Source organism: Mugil cephalus, chromosome 23 (genome assembly GCF_022458985.1).
Source record: "Mugil cephalus isolate CIBA_MC_2020 chromosome 23, CIBA_Mcephalus_1.1, whole genome shotgun sequence".
Lineage (NCBI taxonomy): Eukaryota > Metazoa > Chordata > Actinopteri > Mugiliformes > Mugilidae > Mugil > Mugil cephalus.
In genome coordinates this window covers 9,097,487-9,124,700 of record NC_061792.1, presented here as the reverse complement: position 1 = coordinate 9,124,700, position 27,214 = coordinate 9,097,487, and the positions used below count along the sequence as shown (strand labels likewise).

Genomic DNA, 27,214 nt, shown 5'->3' with positions numbered 1-27,214 from the left:
TAATTTTGCAACCATAGCAAATACTTATAATCAAATCAAACTTTATTTATAATTTTCACTAAATATATATATGTATATAAAAAAAATTAGGTCTATAAAAGCAAATAAATAACTTAAATTTTAAATAATCTAAAACAGTGCGATAAAGGCATTAAAATAGGCCATGCAAAACACAAATAACACAAATAAAAATCAAATTAGTATTAATAGAATTAATAAGCAGTAAAATCATGTAAAAAAAAGTACCAACAGTCTCTTTTGGGCCTGAGGTTCTCCGTCAGGCTGTTCCACTGCCGGGGGGCCGTGAGAACTGAATTCCACCTCCCCGGCTAACGTCTAAACTAACTTCCAAATCATTTTCACACATTGCGCAGGTAAAGGTCTTGACATTTGTGGGAAAAGTCACGCTGTAAAGTTTGTTTTGTAAATGTAAAATGGCTTTAACTTTTTAGCAGCCAGGCTAACTTCTAGCTAGTTGAACAGAAACTAGCATGCTAAGCTAACTGCTTCCACTGGTGAGGAGAACAAGAAAGCTAACTAATACTACGAGGGGCTCCAGTTGTTAATTTGATGTGTTGTGAACTATTAATTATTCTTTATATCTGGCCAAAATTGAACATTTTATTATTTTGTAACGTAAGTTGGTTATATAATAGCTACAGGTACAAAACAGCAGCAATAGAGACTCCATTTGACTGCAGCATATTTACCTAGAAGCTGAGGTCACTTAGCAAAGCTTCACACGTTGTCACATTTTAAAGAAAGACATTAAGTAGTGAAAGTTAAGAACATTGTCCTTTAAGCAGGCGACAGGTGGAATAACAGCATAGTGCTGCTTAAACACGATCCTCCCTGCATCATATTTCTTGCGACCCAGAAACGCAGCCGAAGCCTTTTGCAACAATTATCTTTATATTTTAAACGCTTTTCCCACATCTCTCTTTTCCCTCCCTCCCTCTCTCTCTCTCTCACAGTGCTGTTTGATTGCTTAAGCCTGGCCGTCAGACAGACAGACAATGCGTCCATGAAGAATGGCCTCGCTTCCTTCCTGTCTTCCTGTACCGCGTTCTGCCTTGGTGAGCAGGGTGAATAGGCTGCTCTGCCCCACAGCCGCCATCAACCGCAGGGGCCACGGCGGCTAAAACCAACAAAGAGAGCCGTTCTGGGGCTCTCTCTCTCTCTCTCTCTCTCTCGTTTTTTTTTTCTTTCCTCCAATTCACCCCCCCTCACCCTCCTCCCCTCCTCCCGCTCCTGCTGCCAAATCACTGAGACTGCCGGGTGGATAAACAATCCTCCGCCGCTCTCGTGTTCGCCCTTTCGCTTTTGTCAGAATTTTGTATCCTTTTTTCTTCTTCTTCTTCTTTTTTTTTTTTTTTTTTTTTACATCTGTCTACAAGTAATTGACTGAATAAGTCTTGGGCATAAACAGGAAGCAGGTTTCTCCTAATAGATTGTTTAGCGTTATGTCAGGAAACCAAAAAAAATCTACAAAATCATGTCACGGATTTCGTGAAAAATCGCTTCCGAACTTTTTCAAACTTACACTATAAACAGTTTTGCAGGACTGTATTTTTCATTCCGCACGACGAACTCCCCCCCAAGCAAGACTAGCATCTCCTTATGGGAATACCAAGTAGGAGCAGGTAGCCTAAAGAAGCGTCAGGGAGCCAAAATAACCCCCCCCCCTCCCCGACCATTGAAAACAGGATGAATGCATGCCGGGCTGAATACGGGGGTAAACTGTTAGGTCTTTGTCATTCAAAGCGATGCTTTTAACCCTTCGCCGTCCCTCTTCCTAACAACCCCCTCCCTCTTCCTCCTCACCCACTCGTCCCTTCTTCATTCACAGCTGAGACAATGGAGGGGGCGGGGGGCGGAGGGGTGGGGGGGGGCGCCCGCGACCGCGAAAGATTAGGACTAAACACGAGATCAACTCTCCCTTTTCTGTCTCTTAATGGGATTCTGTCCCGTTATGTTTCCACCACCACCCCCCCACCCCCCCTCCACCCCAGCACCTACTCTCCAGCAAAATAGGTGAAAGTTGATAATTATGTAAAACAACCCACCCCTTTTTTCGTCAGTCAAAGGCTGGGGGGATGAATAACAAACATGTGAGCGCAGGTTGGGCCTCGGCGCGTCAATCACGGCCCCGAAACGCATACCGCGCCGCAAACACGTCCGCACGCTGTCAGCGAGTGTCAGGGGCTTTATGTTTCAGGCTTATGTTTCGCCTGCAGGGACATTCAAAACCCAAGGAATTCCTGAACAAACCTTTGATTAAAAAAAAAAAAAAAAAAAAAAGAGAGGAGGATGGAAAAAAAAAAAAAAAGGGCTTGCAGGATCCTGAGGTATGAAACGAACCTGAAGCCAGGCCAGAGTGTAATAGCAGGCTTACGCGAGCGCATATTTGCGAAAACACAGGTGGAGAGCTTGATTTATAAGATGAGAGAAAAAAAAAACATAAGAGGCGACAATAACATTCCTGTGCGCATGGCCTCGCCGGAGCCAGATGTTTTTAAGGAGTGCCAGAGGAGAACATTAATGCGCTCTTGTTTCCTCTTCTTGACCTCTGTAAACAACAGTGTCGCTCCAGATATCCTGCAGACGATCTGTGAAGAAGGGCCTTAAACGATCTCTTATTAATCACTCGTAAACAACACCTTATTGCCTTTTTTTTTTGTGTTTCCACAATGAAAGACAGGAGAAACGCGTCAGACTTCAAGGTTGTTTAATTCCAAACGTTAATATATTCGTCTTCTAATCCATAGTGAACTATTCATCCAGCTTTGACACTCCCACAGGTCGTCCCCCGGTCCGCAGGGCCTACGGGAAAAAAAAAAAAAAAACACACAACAGCCCAGAGGGAACGCAGCCGACGATGCTTTCTCAAAATAAATATCTTTCATTATAAAATAATAAAACCTTCAAATAAATATAGATTTTTTGTTTTTTTTTTCAAAACTTTACACTAAGCAATGTTGGAATTAGAAAATAAATTTCTCATATAAGGTCACTGTACAATTTACAAGCAGAAGGGAGAAGATCTTTCCTTTGTAAATGACATAGAAATGATTGATGCACATTCCAGTGGATGTAAAAAAAAACAAAACATCGTGTGGAGGAACTGCAGATTCGTAACACGAACGTGGATTCACCAAGGTGCCTCTGGCGCGGCGGAAAACGTTTTCACAGTCGAAGTATTATTATATGTACAAAAATAAACATCTGTCCCGACTTATTTTCCTAATGTACATACCCTTTGCATTTACTACTTTACATACAGTTAGTAAGAGGAGTCTGCTCTTAGCGTATAAGTTGTATTAAATGTTAAAAAAACGAGGCCGTCCCGTCTGGACTCGTGCGGCCGTGTATCAGGGCACTTGAGGGGTTTATTTATTTATTTATTTATTTATTTTTTAACCTCCGGGACAAAACAGTAGTTGTCTTCATACTTTAAACACGTGGAGCGCTTATTTTGGTTTTACCTTTCAGGAGAAGCGTAATGTTAGGGCGAGCGGATGCACCTCGGGTGCCTTTAGTAGAAACGTTTTTCGTCAACCGGCGCAAAGATACAAAAACTCAAGCGTGACAGCATTGTTAAGCCTCTCCGGTTACACAGCCGCACGTGTGCGAGTTCAGTCGGGGGTTCCGGCCTTTCGTAACGCCGCCTACGTCGGCTTCCCGTCGTCCCCGCGCCGCTCCGGGTTCTTGCACCGGCACCCGGGCCGCGTGGCCCGGTCGTAGCAGCTCTGGCACGCGGCCACGCACCCCTTCGCCGGGAGGTAGCACAGGAGGCAGGGGAAGAGCAGGGAGAGGAGCGTCACGGTGGTCCAGCGCACGCAGCAGTGCGACTGCGTGCACGAGAAGGGCTTGTCGGCGCACGTGTCCTCGTCGTCGCTGGAGCAGTGGTAGAAGAGCCCCTTGACGCAGCACACGCACGTCCCGTACTCCACGGCGCTCTGGGCCGAGCACACGCACCGGCGGCCGCACATCCAGCAGGAGGGGAGCACCCGGGGCCGGCTGCAGCCGGGGCACTGGCACCGGCCGCAGTCCTCGCACTTGCTGGAGTGTATCCCGCCGCCGCCGCCGCTGCCGCCTCCCTCGGACGAGGCGGCGCTGCCCGGCACGGGCTGCACCGTCCTGGCGTCCCCCCCGCTGTTCAGGGGCTTCAGCTCCTCCGAGCTCTCCTCCGAGCGCTTCGGCGGCTGCGTCCTGATTATCTGCTCGCCGCCCGCCAGGCTGCTGAGGAGCCGCTGGCCCGAGGAGGCGCTGCCCACGCTGGTCCTGACGCTGCTCTGGGAGCCCTCGGCGCTGGAGGACCGCGGCGCGCCCTCCCCGGAGGAGACGGAGGCGTTTGCGTTGGCGCGGTGTGGCGACGAGTGCAGGTTGCGGAGGTTGTTAGGCCTCTCCTCCTGAGTCTCCTGCCCACTGGTCCTCGAGCCCGGTGACGTAACCGGGTCGCCCTTCTGCTGCCTGTGCTGCGCGGCCGGAGACCTCTGGGCCACCGTGGGGCCTTCCGTGTACTCATTGCTGCACACGGTTATCCTGATCTGATCCAGGGACAGCACCGGTGGCGTATGGGCCGGCTCCCCGTTGTCCAGCCCAGGATCTTGAGGATCGTCGCCGGTCGGCGGTTGCGGCCTCCCTTCGTCACGCGGCGCTCCCGACGAGCCAGTCGATGACGGCGACCGCCCGTGGCGCCCTCCTCCCCCGTCGCTGTCGCTCTGACTTCTGGAATCCATCTCGGGACTGAAGGGTCACTCTGGCCGGCAAGGGACACATCTGAAGTCCTGCGGGAAAGAAAGAGCCGGTTTATACCTGCATGCGACAAGCCATGCAAATGACCCGCCATGCAAATCGTTAACAGACGTCTGTACTAGCGGCGCTATGGAAATAAGCCAAACAAACACATCCGTGTTGGAGAGGGAGAAGGACGCGTTTGATTACACAGTTGACCTAACGTTCGGGAGCCACAGGCCGCCGGCGGCCCCCGTGGAAGGAGACTTCCTCCTGCTCAGGAACGAGTTTGTGCAGTTTTTTTTTTTTTTTCATCGCAGATCAAAAAAACAGGATGACCAACGTTTTGTTTGCTCGAAGCTGCAGACGGCCCCACATCCACTCTGAACGCTCGAGACGCGTCCTTCCTGCCGCATCTGAAGCCTCTCGTCCGCCGGCGCCTGCGACCTCGCGCGTCTTCGAGATCGTTCCTCGTCCTCTCGGGTTAGGTTATCGTTTTGGCGAAGCTGCTCAAAGCTCAGGCGTGAACGCGAAGCAGAGCAGCCAGAGGCCTTCGCTGCCACTCTCTCCTTCACTTCCTGTCATCTGTCAAGGCCCTTTAAGAAGCACTTAACTCAGTTTTCAACTTCTTTTTTTAAGCGTCTATAGGTTTTAGACCTGGTGGTATTATCTCTATTTTCACTCATTTTATCACATGATTCATTCACGCTTCACTTTACGCAACAGCTCAGTTCATTTCAGGTTTTTAAGCCAAGCCGTCGAAACACGCTTCCCCCCTCTCGCCTGCCATTTTGCAGACGTCAAAATGCGCCAAATGATCCAAAGCGATCGCCGGTCGGCCGTCGCCTAAAAACCGGGGCCAGCCGGACGCGAGCGTGGACTGGAAGGGCAGATACGGGCGCGTCGGCCGTAGTAAATGCGCGTTTACGGCTTCCTGCGCCCAAATATCTCGACGGGGTCGACGTTTGGCGCTCGCCGGTCAAAGTTCAGGGGTTTTAGGGCGCTTTGCTGAGGGCTGATACGGGCCGAACAGATAACCCGAGACATGGGAAAAGCTGAAGCATGTGCAAGAAAAAAAAAGAAGGAACTGATTGCACCGATTCAGTGAATGGAAAGTGGAAGTTTGTCGCCCTCCCCACCCCGACTTATCGAGGAACCTGACAGTAGTGGCCTTAATTCTCCTCCCTTGTGCTAATTAGCTTTCAGATGCCTTCTCAGAGGGGGGAGACCGAGCCCCCCACCCCCCCGTCCCCCCGTCCCCCTTTCAATGACAATACAGGAAGGGCCTTTTGTTTGTTGCATGACAAATGGCCCGCAGCAACCTTCCCCATTCTAACACATCTCACATTGTTGCGCAGCTGAAAAAAGAAGATGAGTGACAAGATAAAAGTCTGGGAGCATGAAAGGGGGACCGTGTAAAGCGCGAGCGGTGCGTTCGAGGGCGGTGGGCGAACGGAGCGACTGAGCATCCACGAGGATACACTTTAGATTTATGAATCTTTTTTTTATTTATTATTATTATTATTATTTCCCACCAAATAGAGGGTTTGTAGGGACACTTGAGTTTTCAGCCTATTAGAGGGGTGGGGGGGGGTGCAGGCCCCTCGTCTACTTACAGGGCCCCGTGTGCAAGCCATGTTGGCCACAGTGGGTGGGAGAGCCAAGCTGATGTCTGTAGCTCTTAATAATGACAGATGAGAGACTGCACATTAAAAAAAAAAAAAAAAAAAAATCTGATGAGTTATACGGAGGAAGCCCGTGAGTCATGACTGAAATGCAGCCGACTGCTTTCCACCGTGTGTGTGTGTGTAATAGATGCAAATTGTAAATAAATCCACGAGCGAGGGGGGGGAAAAATAACGTGTCAAAAGTTCAGAAGCGACGGGAGGAAACGGCTCGTATGAGCGCAAACACATGTGCCAACTTGGACACGGCTACTTCCTAATAAAGCAGGACGCGAAACGAGCAATTAAGCCTAAATCAGGGTACCGGCTAATTTTAGGGTGAAGCAAAAACATGTGTCCGAATAGTAGGAAAAATGCACCTTTCCCCCCTCAAATATAACACATACATAAAAATAGAAGCAGAATAAAATGTATTATATGAATGATACTTAAAAGAAAAAGTTGCAAAAAATAGAAAAAAAATGAAATAAAAGTTACACTTTAGCTAAGAAACATTTTTTTTCTTTTTTTTGTACTTAAACGACTCCTCGCAGTAAAAGGTGGCACTTACCGTGCTTTCAACACTTTAGCCCCCACCGTTTAGGTCAAAGTAAATCCAAGTTTTTTTATTTTTTGGGGGGGGGGGGGCGAGTTTACTCCCCTACGGGAGCACTTCTTCAGTCGGGAAAGCCGTCGGTTAAATCCATTGAGGAAAGTTTCCAGCCGCCGGAGCGCGTTTTTCCGCGAAGGAGAAGCGAGAAGAAGAAGAAGAAGAAGAAGAAAAAAAAAGCTGCGCTAAGACGTAAATCCCATGTTTTGCGCAAGAGCACGAGGCGTCAAAGCACGCGAAAAAAAAATCTCAAATCACCGCTAGATGCGTAGACGCGGAGAAGAAGAAGAAGAAGAAGAAAAGCGAGAGGCAAAAACTCCAGGTAGTTTTCATTCGGTGCGTTTTTATCCGAAAGGCTTCGAGGGGCTGCAAGTACTTTTTTTTTCTCTCTCTCTCTCTCTCTCTCTCTCGCGCGCGTGTGTGTGTGTGTGTTTTTTTTCTCTCTTTCCGGAGAGGAGGTCGGGATTTGGGCTGTAAATGGCGTCAAGCTGAAGGGGGGGGGGACAGAGCGCTTGTTGTTGCAGCGGATATCTCGCATCCGGTGCTCGGCCATTGGCTGCCAGAGAGCAGCCATTCACACCCAGTCGGATCAATTATACCGCCGCTGGAAATATGAGTTGCTGGCCTCCGACAAGGCTTGAATTTCTTATCACCAGTGACCCGTTTTTTCTTTTCTTTCTTATTCTTTTTTTTTAATTTGTTTGTTTTTTTTTCTCTTCAGCTGCTACCCTCGTAGTTGCAGTTCAAACAAAAAGAGAAGTTTGGGGATACAGACAAGCTGCTTTTAATCCTTTTAAAAATATGATATCCACACATAGTAAACTACATGTTTTAAACTTGCACTGCATTTACTATTATTTCTTATTTTCTTTCAAACGACATTGTTTATAAGTAGTAAAAGTGTCTTTATTACCTGTTTACTAATGTCCCATTAAGGGGCTGTCGCCAAATTACCTCCCCCTACGTGCACGTGTAAAGCATATAGGACGTTAATTATAAAAACTCCATACTGTATTATTGCATATTTCTATAGAAAAATACTTTGAGCAAAGCCCAGCTCTTATGGCAGGAACTTCATGGTCATGTACAAAGTCACCTGTCAAATATATAAATTAATTATATTGAAATATACAGAATAATAGACTTTTATTGCCTCTAGAAGTCACCAACGTTGTTAGTTGTAACAGGCATATCAGCATTTTCCTCAACTATATTCGTAGATTACACCAAAAACCTTGACTAAATGACATTACATGAAGTAATATCCCACAGAATAAGTAACTTCTGTTGGCTTTTGCAGACTTTGAGCTGACAGTTTCCACCTCTGAGCTTGCAAGTCTCCGGTGACTCCTCTCACGAGCACGTTGAGCACAACCCCATCTGAAGGTAGCTTGCGACGTTAGGAATCCGTACTTAAAAATCTTGGCGTGGAGAAATGTGCAAAGGCTTAATGAAAGGCTGCATCTGATGTGGATATCGTCGAGAAAGAAACTCGACTGATTTACAGTACGTTCGCAGCCACTGACGAAGCGAGCCCTCCATTATTTCAGAAAAACGTCAGCGAACACACTACAAGTCATGAACCCCGGTTGCAAATACCACAAGTGGGGGCGTTCGATAAACACAACCCCATTTGAAGGCACCATAACGCTTCCACTTTACGTTGCTTCTAGTGGTGCTTGTGCAGTCAAATGACAGCTACACACCAGCATATGAATAGAATTAACTCCACCTCTGCAGCTTCTGCTCGCTGAAATGTTCCTTCTCTATGTTAATGCATCCATAAAAATATGAATAATACATTAATAATAAAAGTGTCTATTCATAATGTGTGCTTTTATTCTGAAATTGTGACTTTGTTTGCCAGTGACACTCATTTTCTTTTACTTTGCCATTTTTTTTTATATTTAGCTTAATTTTTGTGACTTAAAGTTTGATGAAAGTGACTGACATCAAGACAAAGGACTGCAGTATCAGGTGGATGTCATGAAGAAAAAGATGGTTTTCTTTAGGTTTGCATATTGATTTCCAGGGCAGTGAGATAAACTGCACATCCCTGGAGAAATTCCTCACTTTAAATCTTTTTTTTTTTTTTTTTTTGATTTTGTCTTTTCCAGGCTGCTAGGTTGCGAAAGTGAAAACCAATCAGTGAGAATTGATGCAACAAATGGGCAAACCGCTACTAGTTGTGCGGCAGCGCCCCCGTGTGGAGTTCCGCGGACACTTCAGGCCACTACCAGCAGGGACTAGACAGGACGGTGCATCAGTTTAAACGTGTATTACAATCATCTGGGAAATTCATTACTTATGCATGAGCACGTGCTGGAAAGCGCAAGAGAGGACGTGAACTTAAAACACAAAGATATGGAAATCTGCTTTGGAAGCTGGTGTGGCCTGCCATTATACTCTATTAAAAAGCCAAGCAATGCACATCATCCAAATGAACTGCAACCCAGCTACGAAGCACTTTGGAGCCCCCCCAAAAAAATAAAAAGACCAATTAGCCTTTGTTCGGCGAGCCCAGGCGAAACGGCAAAGCTTCAATAAAAACACTGGTGCTCAGTCTTCTCTCTCCGCTGTTTTAGTAATAAAGAGTCTGATCATTTCCAGACAGGATAATTATGACATTGTGAGCAGCGCGCTGCGGGGAGAGGTCATTTTAATCAGCTCGGAGTGCGTCTTGGCGAATTAACTCGGGACGCGGGTCGGCGAGCTCTCGGGCCTTCCCTCCTCCTTCGAACGGTTTGTGTTTCCGGCCTTTTAGCTGCGCTGTTCTCGGTTATAACAGGACTCCTGCACACATAAATAAACGCGTTAGGGAGCAGTTGATAGAAAGCACGGCGCCGCACACGATCTCTCTTGATTTCTGGGAAAAGCCGTCGTCGACGAAAGCCAAATAAAGTTGTGCGTGACCTTCCCTTTTCTCGCCCCCGAGAGTTTCGGGTTCAGCCGCCCGCTCGCCTTCCTGCGAGATTTCCGCGTCAACAAAATTGTGCGATCATGCAACGGCGACGAATCTGGGAGGTATCCTCAGCGGGCGGCGCCGAAGGGTGGAGATTTGGGCTGATGACTGGTTTTGCTCTTATTTCACGCTCACGCTAGCACCTTGCTGATTATGGAAACACCTGGGTGGGTTTTTTTTTTCCAGCTTGCACTCAGCTGGGCAGACACCCCTCATTTCCCTTCCCTGCCTCGGCTACACCAACGCTTCCCCTGGGGATCCGGTGCAGTCGGGTGTGGATGAGAACAGATGATGCCTATGGACTGTTATATTACTGTACCTCAGCTCAGGAAAAAAAAAAAAAAGTGAAAATGATCTCCAGCAACATTCAATTACATTTTGCCCAGTTGCTCTGGTCCGCCCTAAACCCCCTTAAAAGTCCTCTTAATTGAATTGTGCTCGTGTTCCGGCGTCGGAGGCCTTAACATCCGTCACAAACACTCAGGCCACTGACTCGAGCGTGACAAATGTCCGTTTAATGTGGAGCCAGCGTGGTTTGGAAATGGAGTGTTTAATGAGGGTAGTTCCAAAAGTTTGTGTCCAGCGCCACAAGCAGCGGCCTTTCTTTTCGTTTTTTTTTTTTTTTTTCGGAATGCCGAAATGCCCGCTGAGCCCGGCATAATGCTGTGCACATTAATAAAAGAGAGGGAGAAGAGGGTGAAAACTTAAATGAAACCTAAACCCCCGCAATGCTGCAGGAGATGAGCTGTGTCTGGGTTGTAAAGCGGACGCCGTAAAAACGTTTTAAACGGCTTCGTAAATGGACGGACTCTCCTCATCTCTCTCCTCATCTCTCACCTTAGACAGTTTTTGCATCATAATAACATTTTTCTGCTGAGGTATAAGCTAAGGCATATTAGAGTTATGATTTTACACTTTGGGAATGAATATAGCCGGTAGAATCGAGTTAACGTCTCCAAATAAAGTCAAGAAAGCAAAGGCAGGAAGTTGGGAGCTATGTATATACATGGCCTCTGCCTTTACCGAGACAGCTGTGGTCATTAATAACTCGCTCAACTCCAAGACACTAGATGGCGGTGTTGCGTCTTATTCTTTTCTTAAAAAAAAGAAAAAAAAAGAATAAGAATTAGTGCGCACAGGTGTAAGTAATTAATCATTCCAGAAGAGTTCAGCACATTTGATGATCAGGACACGGCACAGGTAAGATATAATTTATTGTTGTGACGCCGGAAAGCAAAATTTATTTCTGGCGTTTATTTATATTGTATTGGTTGAATGCACTGATGCTGATGCCAGCTTTTTTTTTTTTTTTTTTAAAGCGGGTCATCATTTTTTTTTCTCTACATGCTTATTCAGTTGCTCGGTGTTGGAATTGTGTTTCTTTGGCTTAGTTTTACTAAGTACATATTTACTCCTAATTACCATTATATCAATTAGTGCCTGTTGCAGCTGCCCCTGTGCAATTAGCCCGCGGGTTTTTTTTTTGTGACTAATTGACTCCACATGTTGGTCAAGACTTTATTGCTTGGTTTAATTTGTTGCAAACGAGATTGAGCGTTTTCATTTGCACCCCCTTGGAGGTCAAGTTAATTTTATTTTCTCTATAGAGCCAGGTCACAACAGAAGCTATTTAAGCTTAAATAGTTTACCCTTTCTATAGAACAGATCTATAACGTGTAATTTTATTAAAGAAACCAATTAGGTATTTGTTACTGAGCTTATTTACTCGACGGAATTTTTCTTTCTTTTTTTTTTTTAACCAGACACGCGCACGCGCGCACGCAGCTCGCGCTCACGCCGCCACGAGCGTACAGAAAACGTGCGACAACGTGTCGCTGAAAAACTGACAAAAAAATCCAATGAACTGAGGAAAAAACGACGTTTAGTTGAATGCACAATGAAAATATTTGTCCAGTTGTTGAAATTGACTGTTGTCATCGATAGAAACGCATAAACACCATGATTCCTTTTAAGTGTTTGTGACGTTGCCGTATGAGTAGTTGACCCCGCCCCCTCAAAACCCTAAACCTTGTTCTTTTTGTCTTGTATCCACTATATATTTTTTTTATAATTATTAAAATATTTTAACATGAATATGGTTTATCTTGTCTATTCTTTAGCAATAACCCTACTGACAGTCTAAGGTGGAGGACTGAGTGGTTGACCGTGTTGCGGCTAATAAACATGGATGGTTGATGATGTCTGAAATTGGTGCAGTGCAGGAAAATAAAGATGACATCGGAGTAAATGGTGGATTATTGAGCTGAACAAAGCTGCGCCTCTGCATTACATCTATACCGTAGGTACCCTGTAGGGAGTCTGTATCCTAAGTCCTGGTTAGAAATGGGCCACAGCATTTCATACATCCCACACATCTACTTAAAGGCAGTCTATCGTTTGGGTCATAGTTTTTGGTAAAAGGAACAATCAATGTTTATAAGCCCCAACATTATCCACAATGGTCTAATTGTAATATCCCACAGAGACATTCAGTACAGAGTTTCAGACACCATGCTGACGTCATTGGCCGCTCAAGGCTTTGACGTAGGCTGTGCATAGAACCATTGCGGGGGGTCTCGACTTTCTTGATCTGAAATGTCTTAAACCCCCAAACGCAACCAGCGAGGGAGCCATTGTTTCGTTTTTCAGGGTCGGGACACAAAAAGGTTGGCCGTCACTGGCATAGACGGTACGATCCGGTACTGTATGCAGAAAGTTATCTAACGCAGCTTTGGAGAGTTGTAACGTAGAAAGGAACAACAAAGGAAGCGGCATATTCAGATTCATTCAGATCTCCAGCTTTGGAGTGTTGCGTGGATGGTATAACTTGTGTCGTGGCTTGTTGAGCCGCTTTGCTCTTAGCTTTCTGGTTCGGCCTCGCACAGCGCTGCCTCGACGATTAATTGGCTGATAGTGCTTTAGTTTAAAGTTGGACTAGATGCTAGAAAAACCGTTGCCTGCAGCAGCAGAATAAAATCTGAAAGGCTCAGATCAAGAGCTTGAGATATTGTGGCTGACTCTGGAGGAATGACCTATATAACATAAAGTGTATTTTTCATTGTTATTACTTCACACGTCAAAACTAAAATCTACAGAAATGGGATTGTCACATCTTAAGACATTCTCCATTCAAGTTGGCGAATAAATATCTTTTGTAACTTTAAGCACACAATTGGTAAAGTTTTCAAGAACAAGTCCACGTCTTTATATCCTCAGTCTTTGCATCCACTACTTTTTATTCCGCGTTTCACCCCATGCGCTTAAACGAATAACGCAGCGCTATGGAGTTCTTTGAATTCTGAATCCGTTCCAAGTCTTGTTGACTTCTGTGCTGACTCCCCTTTTCATTGCAATACAGAGAATACATGCAGCACACAGAGGCTACGCTGAAGAGTCTCAGCGGACCCTTCTAGCCTGCTTGGTCGGGGCAGCAGCAGCAGCGTCGGAGAGGAGAAAAGGGAATCACAGAATAGTTGCTGTTGGCGCTACCAGTCGTGATATGGTTACTGAGTGAGGCTCAGCTAGCTGTGCTGTTGTGTGGGCGTCGAGAACCTGGCTATTGATTATCCGAACAAGCTACAACTAATTTAATAAGGTGCATTTTATACTTGTTTAAGGTCTCGGCGTTTGTGAGCTTCCTATAAATGCATACGAACGACATGTTTTTATTGGTCCAACGCAATCTTTTTATTTGCTGCCTCAAATAGGTAGAAGTATTGCAGGGTAGGGAATACAGAAATATTGTGGAGGTGGATCAAATGCAGTCAGATTTATATCAATATGGAGTGACTAAACCCACTACATGTTGCCTTGCTCCGTTTCTGCAGACATGAAAGTAACTGATGCTTTGATAGGAGCGGCAGAATGTCTCCGTAACCCTGTTTCTACCCCGTTTACCAATGCCACTAAGCGTCTGCAGAATCAGCCAGTGGCACTTCCTGATTGCAACATAACCAGATGTGCTGATGGTTAAGACTGAATTACTTTTGCGTTAGAGAAAACCTGAAAACGGGTCGTTTCTCATGCAGATGTTTAATTATCTATTGTTCTTCCGTTGCAGTCGGCGCTAGTACGACGAGCTTCGCTTCAGCAGGATTAAAAATTACGTAACCTGCCTCGGGCACATACTGTAGCATAGATACGTGCCTCTTTTCTCTTCGATTGATTGTCTGATCGTATTGACCTCCACACCGGCTTCATGTACTGCTGTGTACGGTCTTATGTATTGAGCTCATTAGCTGCTATGGATGAGAGGTCAGCGAAAGCGACCTATCTTTTTAAAATACTGTGTTAAATATGTAACACGCACGCTCATTTGAAAAGAGGAATCTGCACTGCATTCAGCTTGACCGTATGCGATTCTGTTCAACGGCGTGAAACCAAGACGTTTCAGTTGCACAGCTCTGCAGAGTTACACACATATTGCATTCATCCAACACATTTTAAGACTTTGGACATTACTCCCATGAAATGACTCAAGTGGGAGCAAACTCAACTCAACCAGCTGTCCTGGAGAAAGGAAGAAAATAACTGCCAGAGTCTGAATAAAACCAGCCAGAGACGGTGCAGATGCTCTCTCTGACACTGAAATGATCTATCCAATCCTCCATCCTGTGATTGTGTGATGTTGTGCCAGAACAAAAAGCCTCTGGATGTAGTTCTTCTCTCTCTCTCTCTCTGTGTGAAATGATGGAAAGGGTTAGAGGTGTGTCCGCTGTGGGAGGTGCAGACAGGCAGCAAGCAAACCCAAACAGCACGGCATCATGTGTCAGGGCTTCGGCTGTCCAGCTGGGGTCACTGTTGCGATATATTAAATGAATCTGCGACTGCGTGTGCTGAGGGTGACGACGGCCACAGACAACGAGACACTTTTATGTCTGCCTCTGTGATTATTGACTGAAAGTTGACTCACTAAAGGAGGTGTATATGTTTGTACATCTAAGCCATGCAGGCAGGTGCACACATGGGCACTAATGCACAGGTACGCACGCTGGCGTACACTTTGTGTGCGTATCATGCAAATGCACTTGCACAGGGCTTGATCTAAAAAGAGGAAAACAGCTTTTTATCTCAATGTGGACATTAAAAGCCTAGTAGGAATCACTCAGCCTAGTCTATATTTTACTTCCTTTCGGAACTTATGTAGCTCTACTTAAATAATGTGATTTTTTTTTCAGTCAAATAATGATTTGTTTGGGCCCGTGTTAGGCATATTTCTGATGTATCTCACTGAGTACAAGGACATAGTTTTGTTATTTAAGCACTGCAGTATATCAAACTGTGACTCATTGATGGTAAAAAGTGGAGAAAGAGTTCATAAGCACGTCATGCATGACGGCATCCATCGACTTCCCTTAAGTGCGGTTTTGAAGGTCTATGTTGCTGTCGACGTTTTGGCTGTGCCTGACTAAACCGAACTCATGGCTAAAAAGGTGCGTTCTAGTGGTCTGGAGGTGAGTGAGTGACGTCTAGGTAGGTAGACATCTGTCACTGGAAGTAGCCACGCCCATATTTACGTGTAGCTTTAAGTCTTGATATAATATGAAAAGGTGAATTGGGGAAATTTTAATACGGAGGTCCGCAGGGCTCACTTTTGGAGCCACTCTTGAGGTCATTTGTGGAATTGCATGCTGACTTTGACACCATCGAGTTGGTGAAATGGGGTTTTCTGTGTTTCTGAGATGGTATTTAATGTGACCCAGGACACATGGCGTGTCCATGCAGTCAAATGCATCCCAGACCACCTCAGATGTGCTCTGAGTTTAGATCACTCGGCGTCATCCTGGTTCAGCTCTCACCTGCACTTTTATAGACAGAGGATGTGACACAAAGTAACACGACATCAACGGTTTCCCTCTTTGCCTGACATGCGTTTGAGACTTTGACACAGCGGAAGCCGTTCTGTCCTCCCTCCGTCGCTCCCTCCCCGTTTTTAACGGCGTCCTCACATGACTCCGCGCTGTGCGCTTGCATTAAACGTGATATAAAAACTTTCCGCAGCTCTGCTGAAAACGAATTTGTGTCCCCAACAGTGAGAGAGCCGACATCACATAACCAATATGCTGCGGGAATCGAGCTTTCAGCCGACTACCTTAGAGGTACAAAATGTTGCCCTCTTTCCCTATAATTCCATTTCATAAACAGGAAGAGTGTTCCTTGAAATATATAGCAGCAGATGAAATGATATCCTTGGGCAAATGTGTTACGGTTGTAATATTTTAATAATAGACATACGAGAGAGACGAATACAGTCAAACTAAAGGGGGGAAAAAAAAGAGTGAAATCTCATTGTCATGGCAACCTTTTTGGCAGAAGCAGCCTTGCGACGGCATATTTCTTTGCTCTCCAGGGAGTTGAGTAAACTGTGAATATAATAATGTGATAATGCATCTGACAAATACAGGAGGTGTGATGGGATGGCGCGCTTTGTAAGTTGTCTCGGTTGCCCTGATCGTAATGTGTTTCTCTAATTTCCTGTTCAGGGGAAGGAGGTGTCACTCCACACAGAGTTATCAGCTTCACTCGGCGAATGCCGTCTGAGCAGCGCCGAGTGCGCGGACGCTGCTGAATCGGTCCACAAGGGCAACGGTTTTAAAAGTTCGACACCGCAGCTGAATTTGAATTCATCGCTGGATCGCGCCGATGTTGAAGAAAATAAGTCGTCTAAATCGATCCTGAGGCCAGTTCTGAAGTTGGAAGCGTTTAGTTTTGATTTCCAAGCACTTTCATCAGCATTTGTTCAGATATCAAAGGCGTTTTTTGCTGCATTCATGAGCATCAGTGTTCCACTATGAATCAGAATAATATCTCAAGCAAAAAGACGGTGACTCACCTAAATTGGAGCAGAATTGGTATGAACCTGATGAGCCACGTAAACATAACGGCTAATGTTTCTCTCTGGTTGGTAATGAATATATTTATGTGCATGTTTGCTCCACGTGGGACGAAGAGTTCCCAGGAAGGACGAGTTACGCAACGGCAAAACAGAACGGCTTGGTTAGTGAATTTCTTGTTGGATGTTGGAGACATTAAAGGAGTCGATGATTGTTGAAAGGCTTGAAACAACATTTTTGTTCAGTCAGAAAAGATGTTGATGCGAGCACTGGGTGTATCTTGGTCATCCTTTGTCAAGTAGTTTGTCAAGATGGGATGTTGTAGTTGACTTATCAGACCTTCGTCCGTACATATGTAGTCATGGATCCCCAGAACATGCGACGTCCTTGCACTCTAATTTTTTATACGGGCAGTTTTCCTCAAATGTTTTATCCGACGCCTCAAGGTTTGCCACCTTGAAGGCTCATGCATCTGAAATATAGAATTCTGGGAAAAAAAAAAAGAAAACATACTAACTAGCTCTCTGGTTGCTGCATCAGTTACAACCTGCAAATCTCAGTCGGCTCTTCGGAGGCCCATTACCAGGACTCAACTTGTCCGTCAAGCTGCTTTGCTGAAACTAAACACCGAGGAAAAACTTTCATATAACAGCCTGCAGTACGGAAGAGGCAATTTTAGAAAAAAAAATCCCAACACCATCCACTACGGTTATATTGCCATCTAAATGTATGAAACAGACATGTAAACAGACACTCATGCACACACAGCTCTTTCCGTGCACTCTCTTTTTCCACCATATCATTACTGTGCAGTCCCATACACCTTTCTTCCTCCCTCTCCCCGGAGTCACTGGGAGCAAAATTTGATTTCCGCCTCATAACTCTCTCCATAATGCGATATCGCCAGCACTAAATTGCGAAGATAACCTTTATCAGAGTAGAGGTGAAAGCCCTGGATCGTTGAGCGGTTATTCCTCTGCCAGGCAAGAAAAACAAGGCATGGAGGGGGGGCCGGGGTGGAGGATAATAGATATTTTCCCTCGGGCATCGCTACGGACACCTCAGTGCCACTGAGCCATTTGGATAGAGGCCAGCTGGTAAATGAAGGCTCTTGAGATGGGCAGGCAGGACTGGGAATAAGAAAAATACTCGTGCCAGGTTGCCTGCTGCAAAACTTTATTCTTATTCGCCTCATCTGAGGAGGGCAAGACATTTGCCAGGTCATTAAATGTGAAAGAGTGTTGTGAAATATACTCTTTCAATAAAACTTTCTAAGAGCAAATAAAGCAGCAGAGAGTCGGGCCTGTTGCCGCTTGCAGTGCAGGCTTCAGTACTTGATCACGAAGATCACGAAATATTGCGGGATTTTAGTTTTAAATCATGCTCCGGCGAACGTCCTCAAAGGCAGATCTAATTTAAAAGCAGGACCAAATTTAAGACTATGACAGTAAATAATAATTCCACCGTATCAAAAACGACCAAGTCCAGCCTTAAAACAGAAAGGATGTGGTTAGAATAACCTAGAATGATGGAGAACTTAAACTGTGCAAAAAATATTTGCTGCTTTTAAATCAATAAAAACACCAGCGCAGAAGAACATAGTTTCTCTAAGGTAATTGTTACCAGGCAAGTTGGAGCAGAATCTTATTTTGGGGAACCAGCCTGTGGAGGCAAAAGCTGCATGAGTCACGGCTTTATAGATATTCACCTAGATCCTGCTCCACTGTCTGTTGGGGGTTAAGTGCTTTTCTCATGGCACTTTCTCGTGGCGCGTTCTGGTGAGTGTGCGCACGCCACTTTTTCCTTGACATGGCTTTCTGCACAATGCAGCGGACGCACCGGGTTTTCACACAGGTCCCGTAATTGTGCTCGGCCTCAAAGTGCTGAAAAGCTGAAGATGTACAGTATCTTTCGTTTTGCTGAGTGCTCTTTGAATCGAGCCATTCTTCCGTTCGCGAATGTTCAGTTTATGTCACATAAGATTCACAGAGACTCTGTAGCACTTTGGCTCCATGCATGTCAGTCTGAACCACGGTGGCTGTCAGACTGCTGACTGGATTGAGTTTGATGCCTAAATTGATTTCTGAATGGTGTGTAGTCACGAGCACATATCTGCAAATCTAAACCACAGTCTCATCAGACTTGGTTGCACGTTGTGGGTGGCAGTAATTAGCATATGCTGGTGTTCACATGTGAACATCCTTCCTTGCAAAGAATGAAAACAAAAGCTTTTCCTAAGTGAATATGCTTATTAGTTGTGTTAAGACTATTAAATTATATTGCTGGCACATTGACGTGGTGCAGAATATGAACTCAAGCATTTCCTAAATTGTGCCTATATGTATTTGTGCTGTTGACTTGGAGGTTTTAATGCAAACAACTGTGAAGATTGACTCCATCTTAGAGTGAGCCTCAAGTGGCCATCGGAGGAATTGCACTTTTTTGCACCTCTGCATTAGCTTAATATTTTAGCCCCAGGTGTTGCAGTTTGACATAGACACCATCATTAAAGTCAAAATTAAAAAAATGACTATACACAGATGATGTTGGACTACATCAGTGTCTTATTAGCTTAAGCATTGTTTTAACTTAGTACAGATGTCATGAAATTATTGAAAGAGACCAAAAGAGGTTTATTTGTAGACTGTGAACGCGTTTTAGGTAGATCCCAATCAAGTTACCCTGTCGCCCACTTTCACTGTGAGCAGGTTAGCATGTTGACAAAAGCGTTTAACCACAGTCTCATCAGACTTGGTTGCACGTTGTGGGTGGCACTAATTAGCATATGCTGGTGTTCACATGTGAACATCCTTCCTTGCAAAGAATGGAAACAAAAGCTTTTCCTAAGTGAATATACTTATTAGTTCTGTTAAAATGACTATTAAATGATATTGCTGGCACATTGACTTGGAGGTTTTATCGCAAACGACTGTGGAGATTGACTCCATTTTAGAGTGAGCCTCAAGTGGCCATCAGAGGAATTGCACTTTTTTTGCACCTCTGCATTAGCTTAATATTTTAGCCCCAGATGTTGCAGTTTGACACCATTATTAAAGTCTGAGCATCAATGCCCCTTCAAAAATGACTATACATAGATGATGTTGGACTACATCAGTTTCATATTAGCTTAGCGTTGTTGATTTAACTGCATACAGACCAAAATAGGTTTATTTGTAGACTGAACGCGTTTTAGGTAGACCCCAATCAAGTTCCCCTGTCACCCACTTTCACTGTGAGCAGGTTAGCACGTTGACAGAAGCGTTTAACCACTGTGTTTCTGTGCTTTTAAGCCCACAAGCAGCACAAGAATGGTTCATGCAGAATAAAAGCAGATATAGGAAAATTGGAAAGTCTCTAACAGGCTCTTTTCTAGTAGAATACAATATAAGAGAGGTGGCACCGTTGCCGAGCCGCAGTCGGTTTCAGGAACACTGCTCATATTCTAAATGGGGGTGACACAAGGGCCAAATTCAATTAAGCGATGGAGACCGACACTCTGACTGCGAGTGTGTAGCATTGTAAGCAAAGTTCCTCTCCTAAACCCCCAGCCCGCCCGATGCTGCCAATTCACTCATGCAAATTATCAATAATGTCTCTATCTCATGTGATTAAGAATTACATAATTATTTTTGAGCAGCCCTTTCAACATCGGTTCCAGCAGCTAATTATGAAATGGAAATGAAAAGGCTTTTAGATGTGCCTGATTGACTAGAAATGGGAAATTACTTTTGCATTAAAAATACATAAATAAAGGAAGCGGAAGTTTCAAAGTGCTTTGTTTTGGGCTGAGAAATGGCTTCAGTACCTGAGATAATAAGCATTTTGATTATCCGTTTTCGGAGAATTAGAATACAAAGAGTCCCACGTTGGGCTCGGCATGAAGTCAGTGGCCTGGTAGCTGAATAAAAACAGCGAAAATGATTATCCTTCACTTGTTAAATTCGGCTAACGGTGTCTCAACCATGCTGCTGACGGATGAGGTGGAGCCCTCCGCCAGCACATCCTGACTTTGGCAGGGTGGCGTAACACAGAATAAGGTACATCACTTAGACCCTGCCAAGCACTCTGAAAAGTCTTCCAGGTAATTCACAGTCATGAATATATTAAAAAAAAGTCTCATGACTCCATAGTTTTTAATGTAAAAGTTTAAACCATAAATATCAATAATGGATTTTAAACGGTGTGCTCATTGCCAGCTGGGAAAGGTTCCAGGCTCATATGACCCTCCACAGAATAAAATGGGTAAAGCTAATGGGTGGACGGATGGATGGATTTCAAACAATGTCTGCGTCAGTAGTCCTTGGGCACAAAGAGTTGTGTTTTTTTTATTTTTTTTTATTTCCAAACCAGTCACGAATCAACACTTAAATCACAACCCTCAAGTTTTGGAGTGCTGTGTCTTTGTTGGATGTAGTCCCAATTCGTCTGAGTTTAGAAAAAGATTAAGTTGTTGCCAAAGCCGCGCTGCGACGAAATGGGATTTTAGGTCACAGAGGGAACAAGATCTTATTTCGAGGCGGCGCGTGTACAGGAAAAGACAAGTTGATTTTTAGCCTAATGCAACTGCATCTATTCTCTGTCTCGCAAAACTATTCGTTCTGGGCCATATCAGGTTAAAGATGCGATTTCCTGTCCATGAGTGTGAATAAAGTTTAAGATGCCTGGTGCATATTAATCCCAATGTCCCTTCAAAAAAGAAAAAAGCTCTTTATCAGTGAGACCAGTTTTTCCTCTGGTGATGTGTCATTCTCTTTCCCTCCTCTGCCTCTCTCTTTTTAAATCCTTGCCCATTCTCTTTCTTCGCGGCACAAAAGATGTCTGTAGCCGTCCGTCTGGGCCGGAGAAAAGACCTTAATGTTTTCTGGAAGTCAATGATGCCTCAGCCATACCCAATGCGCCGTGGGCCAATCGTGGCTCGGCGTCGGAGCGGGCAGGGCAATCTGCTGCAGGGCTCGACGTGAGCAGACTTGTGAGCAGTGGCCTCGAACGGTCGGCGTTTAATGGCCGAGCTTGGCTGCAGAGTCCAGAGTCGGGCCGGGACAGCGAGACAATTCCCCCCGGTTATGGATTAATATTGTAATGGTCCGTCCGGCTGGATGGCAACACAGCTGAATTCTCAGAAAGGCACTCGGCTGTAAAGCAGTCCATCATATATGTATTTTTAGTGGTGTCGTTAACCCTTTGGTATGGGGGAAAGTCACAGCTTTGAAATATTCTACGGTGGTTGGACAAAAAGTCATTAAGCGCGTCAGTGGTGCAAGGCAGGTCAGCTTATACTTAAGTGTCCATATGGTCAGGTCTTTGAATTGTCCCCGTTTCAGAAACCCAGACAAATGGAGCTAAACAATTAATTGAATTCGCAATGTTATTGTGATATAATAAAGTGTGGTTTTCTTACGGCAAATGACGCGACTACATGGTAGTCACGTGACTGGAGAGCACCGTAGCGTGCTCTGAACTTGTTCAAAATAGCACCAGGCTGAAAACTGAACGTGGCACGTCACTGGAGGAACATGATGATATACCTGGGACGCTGCTTTCAATCAGTGGTCAACGTAGCAGTGGTTTCTGAGGATGGTTGTGTAGCCATGAGCTTGTGCAGCAGATGCTAATCCTCCACAGATAGACGCATCAAATCCACGCAAGTTGCTCAGCTAATGTTGGCTTACAACCGAGATAAGCCTCATATCATGTGAACGTAATCATTTGTCTAAAAATGTACTTTTAAGTGTTGCGCAATCCCTGCGCTCATTACAGGCAGGCTTATGTTACTCTGTGTTTACGGTCATTTCATTATGCAGAGGGCCCTTAGGTGACCCTTATTCCAGAAAGAATGCCAACACAAAAATTGTAACAGCTGGTAAGAGACGCCATCGCGACCCTGCGTCCACTGATGAACACCTGCCGTCCATGTAGCACAAACACAAGAGGCTAATGGGAGCCACCAGGTCACTGGAGATTGGTGCCTGGATGAGCTGGAAGGTATTGTTAAAGGTTGACCTGGCTGCAAGGTCTTTACAAAAGGAGACAGAAAATCTAATTTCCTTTATCTCTGTGAATCTCACCACCAACCTCTGTGCTGCTTTCGGTGAACTGAATAGTATTTGTCCTTTTCTACCCGCAATGTAAATCTGTGTTTTGAAAACGGCAACTGCAGAGTCACTGAGCTGCACTGACTGAGCTGCAGACTGTGAAATCTTCTCCTCACCTGGAAATGATTTTTATTTATTTTTTTGTCCATAGGCTGAACACTGAAGGTCCAGGCAGACGACGGTAAACACAAAGACTCCCACTCAAGCTCTTGACTGGCTCATTTTAAAATCAGATTTGTTAGGCTGCAATTTGACTCAACACCTTCATTAACCCATGTGGGTGTCTTGTGCATTTACGAGGGCCACATAACATTGCAGGTTTCACCTTTTGTTCTAATTTAATCCATTTGTCGTACCGTACAGCAATGTGACGTGCACATGCACTCAGATCCACCCCCAGCTCTCAGCGCAACCAATAACTTGCTACAGAAGGTGAATAAATAATGGCACAGTATGGAGTTGGATTTTGACTTTGAACCAAAGAGAGAGATCCAGTCTTTGAAATGTAGTGGAGTAAAATTAAAAGGTTCCTGAAGAGGAATTATTTAAGTTTGGTAGAAGTGTGAGAAGGCTTGCAGCTGCAGATTGGCTTGCAGACAGAAAGCAGGAGGTTGATGGATTGATTAGCAGCACACTGTATGCAGGGGCTGCTCCTGGCAAGGCTGTCGCTTCCTGATCATTTTTCAAAATCCTAGTTATCCCAGTAATGCATAAGCTCTCCTAATGTCAGGAACAAGGTTGTTGCATTGGTACACGACCCGAAAGAGCTTCTCTGTGCCACCTACTCTGCATGTCAGGGTTTGCAAAACATGCGGTGCCCTCTGACAAGACGTATCATCAGAACGTATCATCAGAGATGAAGTAAAGCCTGGGGCTTGAAAGCAGCGGTATTCAACCTTTTCCTGATGCATTATATAACCCCCACCCTTTCAGATGACCCCAGTGTCTTCGTAGCCATGTTAAAAATGAGTCAATTTGATTTCAAATTGGTTTATTTAGCCTGCAGCTATATCTCAGTGGACCACTGTAAAATGATTTTGTCATAGTTTTTTTAGTGGCTGTGTGTTTAGGTCATCATGTTTGTGCTCATCTTTAACCAATGTATCTGTTACTTAAAGCCGTTGGACTCTTTCCAACCAGGTTTTTTAACTATAAATTCATTTTGGTATATTTAAAGTAGGTTTGATTACTGCTCTGCATACTCATGTCATTCTCTTGTTTAGTTGGTCACTTGGAACCGTCTTGAAGGAGTTCCCAGAGGTGCTGAGCTCTCGTTGACCCTTTGGCCTTCACTCTGCGTGTCCATCTCAACCCAAACCATCTTGATTGGGTTTAGGTCAGGTGGCTGTGGAGGTCAGGTCATCTGGCGCAGCACTCCATCTCTCTCCTTCTTGGTCAAATAGGCCTTACACAGCCTGGAAGTGTGTTTGGGGTCATCATCCTGTCGAAAAGTAAATGGCAGTTCAACTAAATGCAATCGGATGGAACGTGATGTTGCTGCATGATGCTGTGGTAGCCATGATTGTTCAGTATGTCTTCAGTTTTGAATAAATCTCCAAAACAGTGTCACCTGCAAAGCACCTCCACACCATGCATTTATCACGACGGGTGGAACCAAAGATCTCAAATTTGGTCTCTTTAGAAAAAAGCACGGATTTCCACTGGGCTCATGTCCATTCCTTGTTTTTCTTGGCCCAAACAAATCTCTTTTGCTTGTTGTTTTTCCCTTAGTAGTGGTTTCTTAGCCGCTATTTGACCATAAAGACCTGATTTGCACGGTCTCGTCTGATCAGTTGATGTAGTGATGTGTCTGCTGCTGGAACTCTCTGTGGCATTTATCTGGGCTCCAATCTGAGGGGCTGTTAACTTGCAATTTGTGAGGCTGGTGACTCGGATGAACTCATCCTCAGCAGCAGAGCTGACTCTTGGTCTTCCTTTCCTGTGCTGGTCATCGTGTGAGCCAGTTTGGTCGTAGCCCTTGATGGTTTATTGCAATTTCTTGGACTAACCAACCTTCAGTCTTTCAAGGAAAAGTGGACTTACATTTGTAGAAAGTAGTAAAAATTAAGAAAACATTGGTTTGACCAAACTTTTGACTGGCAGTGGTATCTACTTGTGTTCCTTTTCCCCCTCTCTGAGTCGGCTGAGCTTACAGCACTCTTTTGATTTATTTTTTTAATTGTATTTTTTCCTCACATGCACTATTGGAACCGGTCCCCCATGGTTAGAAACGCCACGGCCTCTCATAAAGTAAATGGCATTGGACGGCACTTGCGGAGAGCCTTCGAAAGCCAAAACTGCTGCCCAGTGGCTGACGTTCTAGTGTTTTGAGTTTAATGGGTGTGTGGTGAAGTGACACTACCTTAACTGACAGCAGAGGGAGACGAGACGTGATGCTAATCGGCAGAAGCTAAAGAGCACACATCCAGCCTCGCACTAACGCTTGTCCACCCACACAAACTACAAGACGCAGGGAACAACGATTAAAACAAACGACATATGATAGATTACCCTTTTGTTACGTCTCATTATTCACGTCTTAAAACTAGAGCAACATGCTTGTGACTCGTCTCCTCCTCCTCTCGCTCTTCTTAGTCTCAGATTTGTTATTGACCCAGTTTGCAGCAGCCGTGTGAAGTCTAGCTGCCTGTCATCTTCAGATGGGGGAGGGAACGCGAGGAAGCTGGTGGTGGTGGTGGTGAAGTTGGGGGCCAAATGACGGAGAAAAGTTTTGTTCTATTAAAGACGCCTTCCAATGACAATGTCGTGCTCCTTTCACCAAGTCTTTTGATTCGAGCTGTAATGAGTTTAGGGCCAAAGGCTACGATCCTGTTAGTAGCCCTCTGTTGTTCTTCAAACTGCCATTTAGAGGAGTGAAATGCCAGCATCTGCTCACTGCTTCTCCATCCTCCACGCTTACACCATCATTTTCAGACTTAGACCCGGGCTTGGGCTTAGACTTTAACGAGGGGATAGTCGCACATAAAAGAAACGGTCGTAAAAAATAAATAAATAAAAAAGATTCAGGATAAATAATTAGAGCAGGATCAAAACAGATGTTGAAATCTATAGAGAGAAAAAGACGAGGAAAGACCAGAGGCAGTGAGACCTGCTTTGAAGAACAACAATGAGAGGATGTGTATCATAGCAACCAGTGTTGCCATTCGCCCCAGGCTACATGTGATGTTGTTCAAAATCTTTCTTGCAACACAGTAATGTTTCTTACATGACAAACCTCCTTCAACACCATTCAGTGTGAGGAGAGCTGGGTTATGCATCCACTTCATTGGAAGAAATGTAAATTAGGTTTGAATGTGAGATGATTACCATTTCTAAACGTTAAAATACAAGTTACTGCTGTAATCAGTAGTTCTATGTTAACAATAGACAAAGAGACTACAAATTGACCATATCTGTATAGAACTAAACAGTGGCCAAATGTCCGATAATTTTAAAGTTATAAAACCGTTTCAATTATTGCACCAGTCAAGAGTTCTGGTATTTTTGCCACAAGAAGCTTTAGGCTCAAATTGGGTGTGGAGTTGGTTGACTGGGAGGTGAAGACAGGAAGTGAAAAATCTGAATCTGATATATTTACTTAAGCATAATTGACAAAAGTTTGAAATATTTATTCAATGCAATACATGTTTAGGTTGCAGATAATCTTTTCTTGTGAGTTCAGTTGGTTTGTCTAAAGGTTTGACAAACAAAGCAGATTTGCCAAGGTTGTAGTCCTGAAACGCTGACGTCGTTTCCTACATTACCCACAATCCAGCCAAATCGCCAAAGGTTTGGGTCGACATTCGGCTGCGTCGGCTTAATCCTCGTTCCCCGCAGACATAGTTATTCTGATTTTAGCGTAGCCTCAGGCAGAAAGGAACAGCACTTATTTCTCACTCGACGGATCCACATTTTTTTAAAAGAAGTGAGTCATCGGCCCAAACCAGCACCAACTCCAGTGACATTGCTCCAGGCCACTTCAAAAGTCCCACAGCCTGCTCTGGAGCCATACTTTACTCAACTTTTCACACACCAAGAAGTAAGCCATCTTTGAGACAATACTAGTAAACCTTTAGTTAGTTATGTGCATATTGACCCTAGTTTTTTGTCAAAATAATTATATTTCTTATTGCACAGACCAGAAGAAATGTCTCAAGAAGAAACACATTGAATGAGGCAGAGCTATGTATTGTCTGCAGAAGGCCAGGGCTTCATGTAGCATATGTCCTCTACATATATTTAGAACTGAATACTTAACTGAAGGACGGGCAGCTGATGTGTGGAAAGATTCAGTTATGGACGATACGAAAAAAAAC

At 44.7% G+C, this 27,214-nt stretch overlaps 1 protein-coding gene and 1 long non-coding RNA gene across 2 annotated transcripts in view; one reads left to right on the top strand and one right to left on the bottom strand.

The window, feature by feature from the left end:
* Positions 1-2,711: 2,711 nt before the first annotated feature.
* spry2 (sprouty RTK signaling antagonist 2) lies at positions 2,712-7,477 on the bottom strand. Its single transcript, XM_047577036.1, has 2 exons — positions 6,973-7,477; positions 2,712-4,790 (listed from the first exon to the last, which is right to left on the bottom strand). Exon 2 carries the CDS (start codon positions 4,740-4,742, stop codon positions 3,669-3,671), a length of 1,074 nt encoding a protein of 357 aa, XP_047432992.1. The 5' UTR covers positions 4,743-4,790; positions 6,973-7,477; the 3' UTR covers positions 2,712-3,668.
* Positions 7,231-27,214, top strand: part of LOC125001153 — a 35,043-nt gene continuing 15,059 nt past the window's right edge. The window contains exon 1 of the long non-coding RNA XR_007111529.1: positions 7,231-7,333. This is a non-coding gene — a long non-coding RNA (uncharacterized LOC125001153). The remainder of the gene's footprint in view (positions 7,334-27,214) is intronic.

Excerpts from the sequence above, each read along its gene's own strand:
- spry2 (XM_047577036.1), bottom strand. The coding sequence starts at position 4,742 with ATGGATTCCAGAAGTCAGAGCGACAGCGACGGGGGAGGAGGGCGCCAC.